Genomic DNA, 16,379 nt, shown 5'->3' with positions numbered 1-16,379 from the left:
GTAACAGTTGATATTTTTAGAACTGGTTGTCACTTTATTTTTTCTCAGTTTGGTGGCAGGGTGTGGTTTTGTGTGTTTAGGGTGTGGTGAATCCTGACACTTAACTCTAGTCTTGGTTCACTTTCATTATCAGGGTTCTGACATTCATTTCTTTCTTACTGTGTTCTGTTTGAGCACTTGCCATTGGCTCTTCCATGTGTCATGTGCTCTTCTGCCACAAGGCGTTTAGCTGGTTTCTGTGTCGTTGCTCTTCTTTCAGTTCTTGTCTTATCAACACCTGCTTGTTATCTGATTAACTTCTCTTACTCTTTACTCTCAAAATTTCCTTCTCTATTTATTCACGCTGTGTTCTCTGTCCTGTGCCAGTTCGCTCTGAATGTTTTTCTATCCAGGTATTTGTCACATCTTGTCTTGCCTTGTCTCGTCTAAGTCGAGTTTGACGTCTATCAACTCTGCACCTCTTTTCTGTGTAGAATCTTTGTGCTAAATTTTTGCAGCTTTTATTGATTTGTTCACAATTGAAGCTGCAGTGCTAACTGGATAGTATGCTACACAGATGCACATAGTAAAGTGTGTGGTCATTGGGGACATGGCTGCAGAAAAGACAAGACTTCTGATCAGCTACATCACCGGTTGTTTTCCAAGTGAGCTCGTCCCCACTGTGTATGATAATTATTCTGTCTCTGTGACGGTCGATGGGAATCTAGTGAACCTGGGACTTTGGGATACAGCAGGACAGGAGGATTATGACAGACTTCGACCACTTTCTTACCCTCAGACAGATGTGTTCCTGATCTGTTTCTCTCTTGTGGATCCATCCTCGTTAGAGAACGTCCGTGAAAAGTGGAATCCAGAGGTCAAGCATTTTTCCCCCAACACTCCGATCATTCTAGTCGGGACTAAACTTGATCTGAGAGATGATATGGACACCATTGAAAAGCTGAAAAAGAACAAACTAACCCCCATCAGTTACCAGCAAGGCCAGGCTGTGGCTGAAGAAATAGGAGCTGTGAAGTATCTGGAGTGCTCAGCATTAACACAGATGGGCCTTAAGATGGTGTTTGATGAAGCCGTTCGGGCAGCTCTTAACTCACCTCTGATGAAGACAAGAGAGAAAAAGTGTTTAATCGCATGAACTGACTGCAATCTGAGCTGCAAGCTGATGGGATGATGGGGAATTTGTATCGGGGAAGAAGAAATGTTTGTACTGTCTGAATATGTATTGGTCTGTTGGTTTAATTTATGATTTAATGGCACTGGTTTATAAAACATTGCTATAGCAAATACATATTGGTTTTAGTATCTGTATGTATTGGTTTTATCAGGTCTAAATTATAATCAATTATTATCAGTAATAAATAAGGATGTTAATGACAAAGCATAACAAAATGATTTATTATAAACAGTTTTTGCATTTATACACATTTGCAAAAACAACAAAATGTTTGAGAAAAACACCTTAAATGCACTGCTCACACAATGTAATTGTTATTATCAGATAAAAAAAAATCTAACTGTCAATGGCTGCTAGATTATAGCTGATTACTTGTTTATCTAATGCTTTATATCAGGAATCATCAAATCTAGACCTCGAGATCCATTTTCCTGCAGAGTTTAGCTCTTACTTAATCAAACACACCTGAGCATGCTAATCAAGGTCTACAGGATCATTAGAGAATAACAGGTAGGTGAGTGTGATCAGGGTTGGAGCTAAACTCTGCATCGCATTGGACCTCCAGGGTAAGATTTGGGGAACCCTGCTTTATATCATACAATTTTGAATCAACAGTAACATGAATGTTAATAGGTAGTTTTAAATAATTTATTAAGTTCAAATGCAACAAAGTACAGTATAATATTTTTTAAAGTAGCTAATGCTTTAAATATATAAGATCAGATTAAAGACTGTTTAGGGAGGGAAAGTAGTTTCAAGCATTTAAAGAATTTGTTTGTTACCTCCATGAAGAGTAATTCACACATCAACCACTAGAGGTCCCTTCAGCCTTAAAGGGATAGTTCAGCCAAAAAAATAAAAATAATAATAATAATAGAATTTAACCCATGATTTACTCATCCTCAAGCTATCCTAGGTATATATGACTTGTTTTCTTTCAGACAAAATACAGTTTGAGTTATATAAAACATGTCCTTGCCTTTCCAAGCTTTAACATGGAAGTGAATAGGTGTTAATATTCAATAGTCCAATAAAAGTCTAAAAAACACGGCTGTGGAAGGTTAATAAAGGCCTCCTGAAGCAAATTGATATGTTTTTGTAATAAAAATATCCATAGTTAAAACATATGCGATGGTGAGGAAACAATCTACACATAGGACTTAAAGGTTGTATTAGCGATTTCTAGCCTGAAACATAAAGTGTCAAATTCAGCTGAGCTTTCTTCACGATCCGCTCGCTGCCTGCCCCATAAATTGTCTGTGAAAAAAACGCGCCTCTCTGGTCAGCCTAGGGTCCGAGATATGCCAAAAAAACAATCGGCGCTATCAACTATTGCACAGATAAACAAACAGTGTTCCAACCAATCAGCGTCAGGGGTTTGGTGTTGTGGACTTTCCTACTGGTGCAGGGATGTGAGGGAGGCGGAGCAAAAGTCCACAACACCAAACCCCTGACGCTGATTGGTTGGAACACTGTTTGTTTATCTGTGGAATAGTTGGTTGCACCGATTGTTTTTTTGGCATATCTCAGACCCTAGGCTGACCAGAGAGTCGTGTTTTTTTTCACAGACAATTTATGGGGCAGGCAGCGAGCGGATCGTGAAGAAAGCTCAGCTGAATTTGACACTTTATGTTTCAGGCTAGAAATCGCTGATACAACCTTTAAACAAAAAATCCTTGCTTTTTCCTGATCATGCTTTTTTGATCGTGCCTGGTGTACTGTAAATAGCCCCATAACAGAGGTGTAAAGAGTACCTGAAAACCATACTTGAGTAAAAGTACAGATACCTTACTGTAAAAATGACTCCATTACAAGTTACAAGTCACCAATTCAAATAAGACTTGAGTAAAAGTCTTATTAAAGTATCCGATTTTAAAAGAACTTAAGTATTTTACTCATACTGAATGTAGGCTCAAAGGACACCAAGAAATGTGAAAAACAAGAAACCAGATTTATTTCCTAATATAGAAATTAAATTGAACACCTCAATATTTCAAAATGGCAGAACAAAATAGATCAAACAAGTCGGTCTCTGTCAAACTCATATGTTAAAAAAAAAGCTCACATTCTGCCTCTTCTGAGCGATAGAGGTCATGTCCGAGTAGTTTTTCAATTGATTAGGATGTTTTCTCTGTATTAAGATTAAACAAAGACGAGCAGGGTTATTTTTCAGCTTAGTAAGCTATATAATTTGAATGAAAAATACATCACACAAACTTACAGCTAAATACACCTGATGCAAAATTTATAATTTCAGTGATACTCTTATTTACATTGCACTCAAAATTTTAAACTAAAATATAGTCATGTCGCTGTGGTTTTTGCCATATCAGTAACTGTATTAACTTTTGGTAACGTTATGCTTACAATACCCTTGTAAAGACATGATCTGTATAGTTTAATTTAATTAAATTCACATTAAATTACCATTAAATAGAGCATAAATCACCTCAATGTGTTTCCTCAAATTTGATGAATTCTTAAAAGCACTTATTTTTGTGGTAAACCTCTGGTAAACATCCTGCAAGAGTCATTCTGTATACCGGCAAATGAAAACATTTCTTTAAAAAAAAAAAGGCAATGAATGGTCATAAGTGCTGGCACTGCTTGATGTGCTGGCTTCGGCTTCATCAGACATTTCGCTAATTAAAGCGAAAGACCTGGTATTCTGCTAATTCACGTTCACATGGAGTAGCCTCATTTAGCACATATAAGTAAATATCATCCAGTATTTTAAGCACCCTGCATCTTCCACCCAAGAAATTATCCATGGCAGATAAAGATGCCGACTTGTTTCGCACAATCACATTGTAATGAGTAACGGTAAGTGTCCGTTCAAATTTAGTGGAGTAAAGAGTACATATATTCAATCAAAAATGTAGTCGAGTAAAGAGTAAATGTTGCTTATACTTTTGATACTCAGTACAAGTACAAAGTAGCCAAACAATACTTAAGTACAGTAACGAAGTCCATTTACTCAAATACTTTACACCACTGCCCCATAGTGATATATGGTTTTGATTCAAAAGTGTCATCACGCTGAATATTTGCGTTCAGTAGAAAGTCCTTTAAACTACATGGATGTTAAAGGGTTAGTTCACCCGGAAATGAAAATTCTGTCATTAATTACTTACCTTCATGTTGTTCCAAACCCGTAACTCTTCGTAACACAAATTAAGATATTTCTGATGAAATAGCAAGGGCACTACCATGCTCAAGGCCCAGAAAAAGTACCAAAATGATCGGCAAAGTTGTCCATGTGACAAGAATACTTTTTTTGCGCAAAGAAAACACAAATAACAACTTTATACCAGGTTTGTCTCTACTGCGTCATTTGTGACACACGTTCACAAGAGTTAATGAGAGTTGTTTTATTGGTTGCCAAAATATATATTTTCAACATACATTGCCTGTGCCAAAAAATGTTGGAATATATGTTTTCAGTGGACTTAAAATTTGCTTAGCTTGAGAAAAATTGGAAATATAATGAGATACTCATGTTCCGTCCTTGTGTGAGCTTGTATGGCTTTGATGTTGGTCTTTAGACTTTGTGTCTTTTGTCCCCAAGTGACCGCTTGCTTCGGGCCCCCAAAAGTTTAATCACACCCGTGGTTTTAGTGTTGCATTCATGACGTTCACTTCTTGAATTCACTTCAATTGTTGGGCTCCTGACATAATTCCTGTGTTCTGTTTGTTGATATTTGCACAAGGCTCTTTTGTGTGTGTGTGTGTGTGTGTGTGTGTGTGTGTGCTATGTGCCCTGTTGTCAGTCTCTTGTCTTTGCTTCACCTGCTTTGCGATCTGAGGATTGGTTTATTTAGTTTCTCTGCACCTCATCCGGCACGTCCTCACTCCCTCGTTCCAAAACCTGACGGACAGGAGCAGCAGCATAAACGCAATGCACTGAATGCAGTCGACCAGCTAACTTTAGTCTGTCAGGTTTGACAATTTCTATCAACTTTGCATCTTTTTTTCTTTGTGGAATCACTGTGTTGTTGAAGTGTGAAAGTGGATTATCCCGGGCAGAGGAGCTTTTATTAATTCATTCCCAGTCAAAGCTGAGTGCTAAAGGACAGTGTGCTACACAAATGCAGTCCATAAAGTGTGTGATCGTTGGGGATGAGGCTGCACATAAAAAAAGCCTTCTGATCAGCTACACCACTGGTCGTTTTCCAGAGGAGTTCTTCCCCACTGTGTTTGATAAGTTCAATGCCTGTGTGACGGTCGATGGGAAGCAGGTGACCCTAGGACTCTTTGATACACCAGGACTGGAGGATTACGACAGATTGCGACCACATTCCTACCCTGAAACTGATGTGTTCTTGATGTGTTTCTCTCTTGTGGATCCAGCCTCATTTGAGAACATCTCTAAAAAGTGGTATCCAGAGGTCAGGCATCATTTCCCTAACACTTCGATCCTTCTAGTCGGGACACAGCTTGATCTCAGAGATGACAAGGACACTATTGAACGGCTGAAAAAGAACAAACAAACCCCCATCAGCTACCATCAAGGCCAGGCTGTGACTGAAGAAATAGGAGCTGTGAAGTATCTGGAGTGCTCAGCATTAACACAGATGGGCCTTGAGACAGTGTTTGATTAAGCTGCCTGTGCAGCCCTGAACCAGAGGACAGTTGAATCCACTGAAATGACTACAAACACAGCGTCAGCTACAATCTAAACTCACATGAGAAGAGAAAACAAAGTAGCTGAGGATGATGGGAAATTTGTGTTGAGGAAAAAGAAACTACGAGACATTGAATATGGATTGCTTTATTGGTTTTTAATTTTAATGACAAACACACTGGTTATAATACATTGGTAAATATATTTTTTATTACAGGTACTTTGATTGGTTTATTTATTGGTCAATAACAAATAAGGATGTTCATGGTGAAATATTTACAAAAATGCTTTTATAAAATATAACTTTTGTATTTATTAATATTTGCAACAACAAATGTATGGTGTGGTGTAATCAAGGAAAATCGCACAGTGAATACTCTGATTACACAATTTAATTGTTATATTGAGAGGGGAAAAAGTATCTCAAGATGAAATATTTTATAAATATTGTGAATTTCAAAAGTCATGTTTTTTTTTTTTTTTTCTTGACATCAACAAATCCTTTCCTAACAAGGCAAAAATATGGGACATTTTCAAAATATATGTAATTAGCATCATGACATATAATGAATTAATATATTTAGGGGGAAAGTGCACCAAACATACACTTTTTGACACGCACACACACACACACACACACACACACACACACACACACACACACACAAAAAAAAAAAAAGTTTGGAAAGTTTTTGGAAGGGAAAGTAGATGCATTTAAAAAAATCAGTTGCATTTATGAAGAATTATTCACACATCAGCCACTTGAGGTCCCTTCAGTTCTGTTTTACCAGTAAGTACAATACAGCCTTAGTTACAATCTAAGTTAATAAATCATGTTTCTTGAAGCATAAGCTGTATGTGTAATAGCACAAGATGAAGGGGAAACTTCAAATATTTACAAAATATGCATTAATACACAACATAATATACGCTGTCTGTCATTTGACGCTGTAGATCACTGATGCGTCTTCCACAGTTTTTGAACATTTGATTGCCTGTAAGACAAACAAATAAGACAACAGCTCAGATTAGATGATCTGTGCTGGTTAAATTAGTGCTGGTTACGTTGGTTTTTCTCACCTCACGACAGCATCAGACTGATGAACTCTTATATCGTCATACTGACATTCATTGTCTTCTGGTCTCTTCGTCTCTTTCTTTCGCTGATGTTGGACAGTTGCGTACTGGATCTCCTCAGTATCTGTGGATCTGCTGGGTTTCACATTGGCATATGGAGCATCATTGACTGTATCAGCTTCAGAAAGAGGCTCATCATGATCTGAAACTCTCTGTGACACGACAGAATAGAGATCATTCTGAAAGACAAGACAATACAGGATTAAGACAAATGAATTAGTTTGAGCTTCTCAGTTTACAGCAGCTGGTCTCAAACTCTTTGGATTAAGTAACTACATCAGAATAAATCAGACCAATGCATTGATGTAAAATACAGAGATTTTTTTTCTGCTTTACCTGTTTGACTGTGAGATCTTCTGTTTTAACATCCCTTTGTTTTCTCCTGTGATAATATCATAAACAGCATATGATCAATTATTGTAAAATATGAATGTTGTTTTTTTTAAGATTACTAATATAATCAATTATAAATTAATCATTGCCAGTACTGAACTCACATTACAAACCATATGATTATGACGATAATGAATAATCCTCCAGATGCCGCTGTGATCACAATAACATTTCTACCAGCACCATGAACTGAAAGAGGAAGATCATCATAATTAACAAACTGATGAATGATGTGAAGATACAGGAGTGTGTTAATAAAAGCTTCACCTGTGACAGTAACAGCGTCTGATCTCTGAGATCCATGTTGATTGTGAGCCTCACAGTAGAAGCGTCCACTCTGTAGTGCACTGAAACTCTGTCCAGATCCAACAGATGAGCTCTGATTCTCCTTAAACCAGCTGAAGTTCAGAGCAGGTGGGTTTGAATCACTGCTGCAGATCAGAGTCACTGAATCACCTTTCATTATTTCAGCAGATCCAGTTATGGACACTGAGACGTTCCTCGGAGGATCTAATTACGTCACCAAAATAAGACCTCAGACATATTTGAAAAGTTGCTAATGTGACTTGAAATTACAAAAAAGAGAGTATGTTTTATACTCACACATAACATTTAAAATCACAGCATCAGAGTATTTCTCTCCATGTTTATTGGTGGACTTGCACTTGTATTCTCCACTGTGATCAGAGCTGATCTTTGAGATGCTGTAGATTTGTCCAAATTTCAAATAGGTTCCTCCTTTAAACCAGCTGATTTCTGCAAGTGGGTTTGAATCACTGCTGCAGATCAGAGTCACTGAATCTCCCTCCACTATTTCACCAGATGGACTGGTGGACACTGAGACACTCTTTGGTGGGTCTGACACAAATACAAAAACATTAACAAAGTTAGGTTCAGACATATAATTTTGAATAAATGACAATTACCAAGAGCTCCTACAACATTTACTGAAAATGTATCAGAGATACTGAGTCTTAAACAGATTAAAAAAAAAAAAAAAAAAAAGATGCATACTCACACATGACATTGAGATGAACAGCAGGAGAGATGTAAGTGTGTCCATGTAGAGCACAGCTATATCTGCCTGCATCCTCTCTTCTGACTGACTGCAGCAGGAGTTGATTGTTTGTGTCTCTTCTCTCAGTTAATGGCTGTGAGTTTCTGTACCAGATGAATGTTGCTTTGTCAGTCAGAGTGCAGCTGCTTTTACATGTCAGACGGACTGAATCTCCCTCTGTCACTCTCTCAGGAGACTCCACCTGAAGATCTGAACACAACACACACATTATATCTAGTGCTGCTGTCATACACTCATTATTATTCAACATAATGCACAGAAGAAGAGTGAACCCTCATGAAAGTCACCTGTGACAGCAAGAGTCACTCCTGGAGCACCAATCCATTTCATTTTAGATTTACTAGTTGCAAAACTAAAATAGTACATGCATGAATCTTTCTGTGTCACATGAATCAGTCTCATGGTGCAGTTCTGCTGTTTATCTCCCAGATACTGAAGCCTCTGACTGTATTCAGGGTCCTCAGACAGAACTTCATGCTTTACAGCATTTTTAATCCAGAACACGTCTATGATTTTATATCCAGCAGGCTGTGTATAAGTGCAGCTCATTATCACTGATGAGTTCTTTAGTGCACAGATGTGTGAATGTCTGTATCTCACACTCCAGTCAACGCTAGAGGCTCCTGAAACAAAATGGAGCATGAAAACTCAGCAAAACGTGAAAACGTTTCTTTTATTACATGAAATGTATGGCTCATAATATAAATATACAGACTGATCTTCTTAAAATCTAATAAATTATCTCAGTGTAAATGAGACTTCATCAGCTTTGAAGGAGGGCGTTGCAAAAAAAGCAGGAATGATCTCAGCAACAGAAATCAGCCATGAACAACATGCTACACTATAAAATAAATAAATAAAGAACATTTTTTACTTTTATTATTATTATTATTATTATTTTTTTTACATCAAAGACCCAGTGACATTAAAATATTAGTTTTGTGGCTATAAGTTGACAGGTACTCTCTGAGTTTGTAATCTAAAGATAATCTTCTGTGATTGGACCAAACATATTCATATTCTGTCTGCACAGCCTAACTTCCTGTTTCAAAAGGAAGTATATCAACATAAAGAAGAGAGAAGTACTCATTACTTGCTCATTATATGGTGTTTGAAATTTAATTAAACCTCAGTGTTTCTAATGTGAAAGTAACAGAGACTCACTGTGAATCATGAGCAGAAAGATCAGAGGAAGACGAGGAGCCATTCTGACCGACATCAGCATCAAATATATCTATAATACAGGTGTTAGTGTTAGTAAGATCATTGCACATGTAAATGAACAAAAGATATTTCTCATGTGTTTTATGTGCTTCATCTATAGAATTACTCATCAGTTTTCATTGAAGTACGAGTGTTTGTCTTACCGTGTTGAAGCTCATCAGATCAACAGCAACTAAATGATTGACTGTTTTAACACATGCACTTCTAGCTCTAGACTGGCAGACTGTTTGTGGTTAACACTGTTTTAATGTCCATCAGCGGAAACAGTTGAAGGTCCTCCTTTAACAAGAAAATAACATCACTGAATGGAAACTTACTATAAATAACAATAAAATAACAATATACTGTTAAAGTTATAAAGTTAATTTGAACACATTAAAAAGATGTTTAGAGAGCAGGACTGAAATATTTTAAGCTAGTTGTCCATTAAATTTATATTGTCTAAAAACTAAATGTCACTTAAACAACTTCTTCATTCTCAGCTTCTTGTTGGTGAGGCAATATACAGACAGAGGCCACTCCCACGATAGTTGATTGACATTAGCGCCTTACCTTAGACCCGCCCTCACCGAGCTGAAACAGTCCGACTCCTATTGCCATTGTGTGACTCAGGTGCAGAGGAAGACTCTAATTGAGCGATTGAGGTGTTCTGTTGTTGGATGTAATAATGAACAGTCGTCATTTACTCCTGACATCTGAGCCGCTTAAGAGGCAGAGGACAACGTTACTTTGGTTTTAAAAGGAAAGCACCGATCCCGATCTACATATGCATCTATGTTCGTGTGAATCGTTGGTGATGCAGTTTCACCCACAGCAGAAGTGAGTATAAGGGTTTTTTTTATGCATCTTTGCAAATGGCCTTTCTTAATAATATGCTTGTTGGAAAGTTTCACCGATAAACGCGGCTAAATGCAGCTAAAAGCAGCTAAATGCGGCTAAAGTAAACATTACAGCTCGTAATCCCTCAGCAGAGAGGGGCGGGGCGAGCAGAGCTCGGTTGCATTTAAAGGCCCATGCGATAAAATGAGCTGATATTTTGCAGAGCTGATTTTGACAAGGTAAAAGTGTATTTTTTTTTACATTACTATTGATATTTTTTAACCAAAGTATATTAGAGACTTTTCATTAAGACCCTAAAGAATCATATTGTAGCACGGCCACATAAGAGGGATATTTATAAGCAGTTAATGAATTGCTAAATTGCTTATTTATTTGTATCTGCTGGTGCAATTTTATCCCCTTGTCTGTATTGCCCCGCAAAATGTGGTTTCCCCTGTTCTTGTCTCGCGAGAGTTCTGCCGCGCTACGTTAGGGAATTCCCTGACGTCATCTAAAACACCTGATTATACACTTCCGATAAAAGAAGCCGGCATTTCAGCGTTCCAGAGGGCTCTCTGGATATACGATCGTTAAAGCTGTCTTTACCTGTGATTATCAGCCTTCGCGGAAATACTGCACTTGTGGATTAATCTCGTTAAGGATTACGACCTGGTTGGACTGTGTTTCGGGCGATTCTGTTACAGGACAGCGCTGTTCCTCGTCTTCGTGCTCACGGACTCAAATGCTTTACCGGTGAGGCCGAAGCAATCGTACACACGCACACACATACACAAACATTGGACTGTTTTTTGGAGTTTACACACGCTCATACTATATGTTGTATATGTTCATATGTTGTCGTTTTGGTATTGGTCTTTTGCACTGTAAATACACTTGTGGATGGTATCCAATCTTCACGTTGTTTGTCTATTCTGTATAACTCCCTTTGAATAAGGGTTAAGAGAGGGATTACCGAACTAACTTTTATTTGTGTAGCCTGCCTGCTTTGGCTGAGCGTTACATATTGGTGGCCCGTACGGGGATCTCTCTTGTTTTTTTTTTTTGTTTTGTTGTTTTTTTTCTTCACCATGGATGTACCAAATGTTGATCCAGCTGCAGTTGATGCTATTGTAAATACAGATAACCCTACTACTCCTGTAAATGATCAGGGAAATGTTGAACAGCTCGATGTGGATTTCACTGCAGGCCCATTTGTGACAAGGCGTAATCCTACGGCTGAAATATCTTCTATGCTTAGCTCATTGTATATTGCTGATTCTGACTCTGAACAAGGTGATGATGGTGAAGAGGGTTGCAACTTTAATGTTGAAATAGTACAAACAATACAAGCAGACGTAGCACAAGTAAAAGGTGATTTATTGGCTCTCAATCAAAAAATACAATCTCTAGAGCAATCGTGAAGCCAGTTTCAGGCAAGCCGTGGATGCTAGCTTGGCGGGGTTGGAGGATTATTTCCAAAGGTCGTTGGAAAAATTAGAAAGGGCTGTAATTGATTGTTTTCTGCGGAGAGATGAAAAATTGGAAAGTCAAATGAAAAAACTAAGACTTACCAGTACTCCAACCCTCTCTAGATTACAGGCCTACTCACCAGCCTCGGCTCACATCTCTCCTGTCCAATGTCCCCAGACCCCCAGGCCAGTGGCTAAACACAAAGATGCTATTTATAAAGTTCCAAATACTACCTATGCTGTTGATTCTGCTGTGCATACTCACCCACCTAGTGTGCTTCCCTCCTCAGTTCTGGCTGGTTCATCCTCATTCTGTGCTCGGCCTCCCATCCGCCTAGAGTTCCCCTCTTTCGGCGACTCCTGCGAGACAGCGGAGGTGCTTAACTTCATCGAACAGTGTGAGAATTTCTTGGAGATAAGGCCACTCCCCAGTCTCAAGCTCATTGGAACATTGAGCACTGTCCTGAAGGGACCAGCTCAGAGCTGGTGGAAGGCAGAGAAGGCTAAGGTAACAGATTGGCAATCCTTCAAAAAGGCATTCATGGCGGCATTTCTTTCAGATGATTACCTCTCAGAAGTAGAGGAGAAGCTGAGGACGTTGGTCCAGCAGCCACAACAACGCCTGAGGGATTTTGCTTATGACTACCGGGCCCTCTGCTTAAAATGGAAGCCTGAGATCTCCGAGGAGGAGTTGGTGAACCGCATCCTAAACAACATCAACCCCAGGGTTGCAGGATGTCTAAGGGGAACGGTGAACACTGTGGAGCAGCTGGTGAAAGTGGGGTCCTTGGTGGAGAAGGACTGCATGGGAGCGAAAGATTACTGGCAAAAAGTCAGTACACAGGGTGGCAAAGAAAAGACCAAAAAGTCAGTGGAGCGTACCAACACCAAAAATCTGGCAGGAGTGACCCTGGCTCAACCCCATACGGTCACATCTCTCCTCATCGTTCCGGTAAGGGTAAATGGACAGGAGCTAAAAGCAGTAATAGACATAGGAAGCTCTTACACTTTGATGCAGGAGAGTTTGTGGAAGCAGCTGAAGACGAAGACTCCATCAGTCATCTCCTCTATCCCTCAAAGATTTATAATGGCCGATGGAACCATTCACCAATCTCGAGACCTGCAACAGTTAAACTACCAATGGCATGATTAAGAATGCACGTTGGATACCTATATCCTGAAGAACACGCACCTTGCCTTTCCCTTAATTGCAGGGCTGGACTTCCTTACTGCTATGGGAGCCATCTTGGAAGTGGGACAAGGCAGGTATGGCTTGAGATCTGGAAAAGGATATAAATATTATCCTTTCTTGCCATCACAGATGCCAGTAGGTCCGACTATCCAGTCTGGCCAAGCTCATTTCCTTACGGCTGCTAAACTGAATTTATACTACGCCTTACCACCGACTGGGAGAGTTCCCGAGCTAATGTCCTACACCCCAGAGATCTCACTATGGGACTCTGAAAATCAGGAAGAACTGTTGAAGTTGGTCACCACCTGGCCGCGTACCACGTCGAACATCCTGGGTAAAACATCAGTTGTACAGCACAAGATCACTTTGACAGATGACATACCTTTCAAATCCCGGGCCTACAGAGTTTCTCCCATCAAGAAACAGATAATTGAGGAACAAGTTGATGCTCCAAGATAACATCATTGAGCCATCCTTCTTGCCTTGGTCGTCACCTGTGGTCCTGGTCCCCAAACCTGATGGCTCATACAGGTTTTGTGTGGATTACAGGAAGTTGAACAGCAACACAGTACCCGATGCTTACCCAATGCCTTTTATTCATGACATCCTGGAATCCATGGAAGGCGCCTCCTGGTTCAGTGCATTGGATCTGCAGTCGGGCTACTGGCAGGTGGAGATGGAGGAAACAAGTAAAGAGAAGACTGCTTTTATTACCACCAAAGGGCTATTTCAATTCAAGTCTATGCCTTATGGATTCAGGAACTCTGCAGCTACCTTTCAACGGCTGATGGAGAGAGTTTTGGCTGATTTAAGAGGGAAGATTTGTTTCGTCTATATTGACGATATCATTATCTATTCAAAAACCGCAGAGCAGCACATTCAACATCTCAATACTGTCTTTCAGAAGCTTACCCAAGCCAACCTAACGCTTAACATGAAGAAATGTCACTTCTTCAAACGCCAGCTCAAATTCCTAGGCCATATTGTCTCCATTAAGGGCGTGGAAATTGACCCGGAGAAGACTAGGGCTGTTGCGGAGTTCCCTCCTCCACAAGATCTTAAAACTCTGCAAAGATTTTTGGGCTTGGCAGGATGGTATCATAAGTTCATATCCCACTTTGCTGACATCACTGCTCCACTGAACCATCTTAAAAAGAAAGGAGTTAAGTGGGACTGGACGCCAGAATGTCAAGATAGTGTGCACTCACTTAAACAAGCATTACAAAACTCACCTGTACTCATACAGCCGGACCTCAACAAGCCGTTCCAAATCCACACAGATGCAAGCGATGTAGGACTTGGGGCTATCCTCACCCAACAGTCTGAGGAAGGAGAAAACGTGGTGGCATATGCGTCAAGGACCTTAACAGGGGCTGAAAAAAATTATAGCACATCTGAAAAAGAATGTCTAGCTGTGGTCTGGGCTGTGGAAAAATGGAGGCATTACCTGGAGGGGAGGCCTTTTGACGTCTTCACAGATCATGCTGCACTCGCCTGGGCCTTCAATTGCCCCAAAACCTCCTCTCGTCTCACTCGCTGGACTCTCCGACTTCAACAATTCAACTTTCAAGTACATCACAGGAAAGGCTGCCTCAATACCGGGCCGGATGCCTTATCCAGGATTTATGAGCCACATTCTAATAATGCTGCTCCTTGCCTTTCAATGTCATCTCATCATGCGAAGACCTTACCGCATTCCTTGGAAGAAATAGCTAAAGCTCAACGGTCAGAGAATATAAGCACTCACCTTCAGCCAGGCATTCAACCACGTGCAGTCAAAGAACAATCCATCACCTTTGCAGAACATCAAGGGGTGTATTACCGCAAAGTACCTTTAAAAACAAAGGGAGAAAAATATCAGCTGGTAGTACCTCAAGCTCTAAAAACAGATTTCCTGTACTACTACCACGATAATCCGTTAGGAGGCCATCTTGGTCAGTTAAAAACCCTGCTGAAAATCTTGGAAGTAGCATGGTGGCCGTCCGTCAGGAAAGATGTCTGGGAATATGTAAAGAGCTGTGAGGTATGTCAGAAATACAAACCCAGTAATACTAAACCATCGGGACTTCTCCAAAGTTCACAAGTAACAGAGCCTGGACACACCCTAGGCGTGGATCTAATGGGTCCATTCCCCACGAGTAAAAAACGTAACACTTACCTGCTTGTTGTTGTGGATTATTTCACAAAGTGGGTGGAGATGTTTCCACTTCAGGATGCTAAGACCCAGAAGATTTTTACTTGTTGGGGGCTCCCAAAGCACCTAGTGTCGGACAGAGGGCCCCAGTTCACTTCCAGCATTCTGGGTGATCTCTGTAAGACATGGGGTTGTGTCCAAAAACTTACCACCAGCTACCACCCACAAGCAAACCTAACAGAAAGAGTAAACAGGACTGTAAAAACCATGATTGCTGCCTATGTTGGAAAATTACACCAAACCTGGGACCAATGGCTTCCAGAATTCCGCTATGCCATCAACACAGCCCAGCAGGAAAGCACCGGAAAGACACCTTCAGAGCTCATGTTGGGCAGGCAAATGCTGGGACCGCTGGAACGCCTAATCCACCGTTCACCTTCACCTGATCAAGCTGCATACACCCTGATAGAACGACAGAACCTCATGGCGGAGGAGGCGAAAAACAGGATGAGGATGAGCCAAGCCAAACAAGCTAGGTATTATAATTACCGTAGAAAAAATGTGCAGTTTCAATCGGGTGACCTAGTCTGGTTAAAAACCCATCATCTTTCTAGTGCCTCTAATAAATTCTCCGCCAAGCTAGCGCCTAAGTGGGAGGGTCCAGCTGAAATTAAAAGTAAAACAGGGCCAATAAATTACACGGTCTGCTGGGGCAACCCACAGAAAACGGATGTAATAAATGTGGTGAATTTGAAGCGTTATTATGGACGCTCACCTCAGACGCCCGTTGGCTGGGGGGAGGGAATCTATGTAGCACGACCACATAAGAGGGATATTTATAAGCAGTTAATGAATTGCTAAATTGCTTATTTATTTGTATCTGCTGGTGCAATTTTATCCCCTTGTCTGTATTGCCCCACAAAATGTGGTTTCCCCTGTTCTTGTCTCGCGAGAGTTCTGCCGCGCTACGTTAGGGAATTCCCTGACGTCATCTAAAACAGTGGTTCCCAATTCCAGTCCTGGGGACCCCCTGCTCTGCACATTTTACATGTCTCCCTTTTTTAACACACCTGACAGAGATCATCAGCTTGTTAAGGGTGAGAGCCATGAACTGAACTAATGATCTGATGATCTC

General features: G+C 40.2%; 2 protein-coding genes and 1 pseudogene across 3 annotated transcripts; 2 read left to right on the top strand and 1 right to left on the bottom strand.

Moving 5' to 3' along the window:
- The first annotated feature begins 556 nt into the window (after nucleotides 1-556).
- On the top strand, nucleotides 557-1,531 carry LOC141336202 (ras-related C3 botulinum toxin substrate 1-like). Of its 2 annotated transcripts, XM_073841752.1 has the most exons (2): nucleotides 557-1,086; nucleotides 1,495-1,531. In XM_073841752.1, exons 1-2 carry the CDS (start codon nucleotides 557-559, stop codon nucleotides 1,529-1,531), a joined length of 567 nt encoding a protein of 188 aa, XP_073697853.1. The 2 variants fall into 2 exon arrangements, with proteins under 2 accessions (XP_073697853.1, XP_073697851.1); XM_073841750.1 differs by lacking the exon at nucleotides 1,495-1,531 and having other exon boundaries at nucleotides 557-1,135.
- Nucleotides 1,532-5,262: 3,731 nt separating this feature from the next.
- On the top strand, nucleotides 5,263-5,775 carry LOC141336208 (ras-related C3 botulinum toxin substrate 1 pseudogene; annotated as a pseudogene).
- Nucleotides 5,776-6,753: 978 nt separating this feature from the next.
- Nucleotides 6,754-9,613, bottom strand: LOC141336758 (sialoadhesin-like). The gene is made up of 9 exons (XM_073842485.1): nucleotides 9,571-9,613; nucleotides 8,694-9,029; nucleotides 8,347-8,595; nucleotides 7,932-8,186; nucleotides 7,596-7,838; nucleotides 7,433-7,517; nucleotides 7,272-7,317; nucleotides 6,879-7,114; nucleotides 6,754-6,793 (listed from the first exon to the last, which is right to left on the bottom strand). The coding sequence occupies exons 1-9, from the start codon at nucleotides 9,611-9,613 to the stop codon at nucleotides 6,754-6,756; spliced, it is 1,533 nt and encodes a 510-aa protein (XP_073698586.1).
- Between the last annotated feature and the right edge of the window lie 6,766 nt (nucleotides 9,614-16,379).

The sequence above is a fragment of the Garra rufa genome, chromosome 6 (genome assembly GCF_049309525.1).
Source record: "Garra rufa chromosome 6, GarRuf1.0, whole genome shotgun sequence".
NCBI classification, from domain to species: Eukaryota; Metazoa; Chordata; class Actinopteri; order Cypriniformes; family Cyprinidae; genus Garra; species Garra rufa.
This window is presented reverse-complemented; position numbering and strand designations above follow the sequence as displayed.

What these genes read in the sequence shown, in the direction of transcription:
- LOC141336758 (XM_073842485.1), bottom strand. Translation starts at nt 9,613, where the DNA reads ATGGCTCCTCGTCTTCCTCTGATCTTTCTGCTCATGATTCACA. An exon ending in AGACGCTGTTACTGTCACAG is followed by an intron (nt 7,518 to 7,595) that starts GTGAAGCTTTTA and finishes TTCCTCTTTCAG; the next exon opens with TTCATGGTGCTGGTAGAAAT. An exon ending in AAGATCTCACAGTCAAACAG is followed by an intron (nt 7,115 to 7,271) that starts GTAAAGCAGAAA and finishes CTTGTCTTTCAG; the next exon opens with AATGATCTCTATTCTGTCGT.
- LOC141336202 (XM_073841750.1), top strand. Translation starts at nt 557, where the DNA reads ATGCACATAGTAAAGTGTGTGGTCATTGGGGACATGGCTGCAGAAAAG.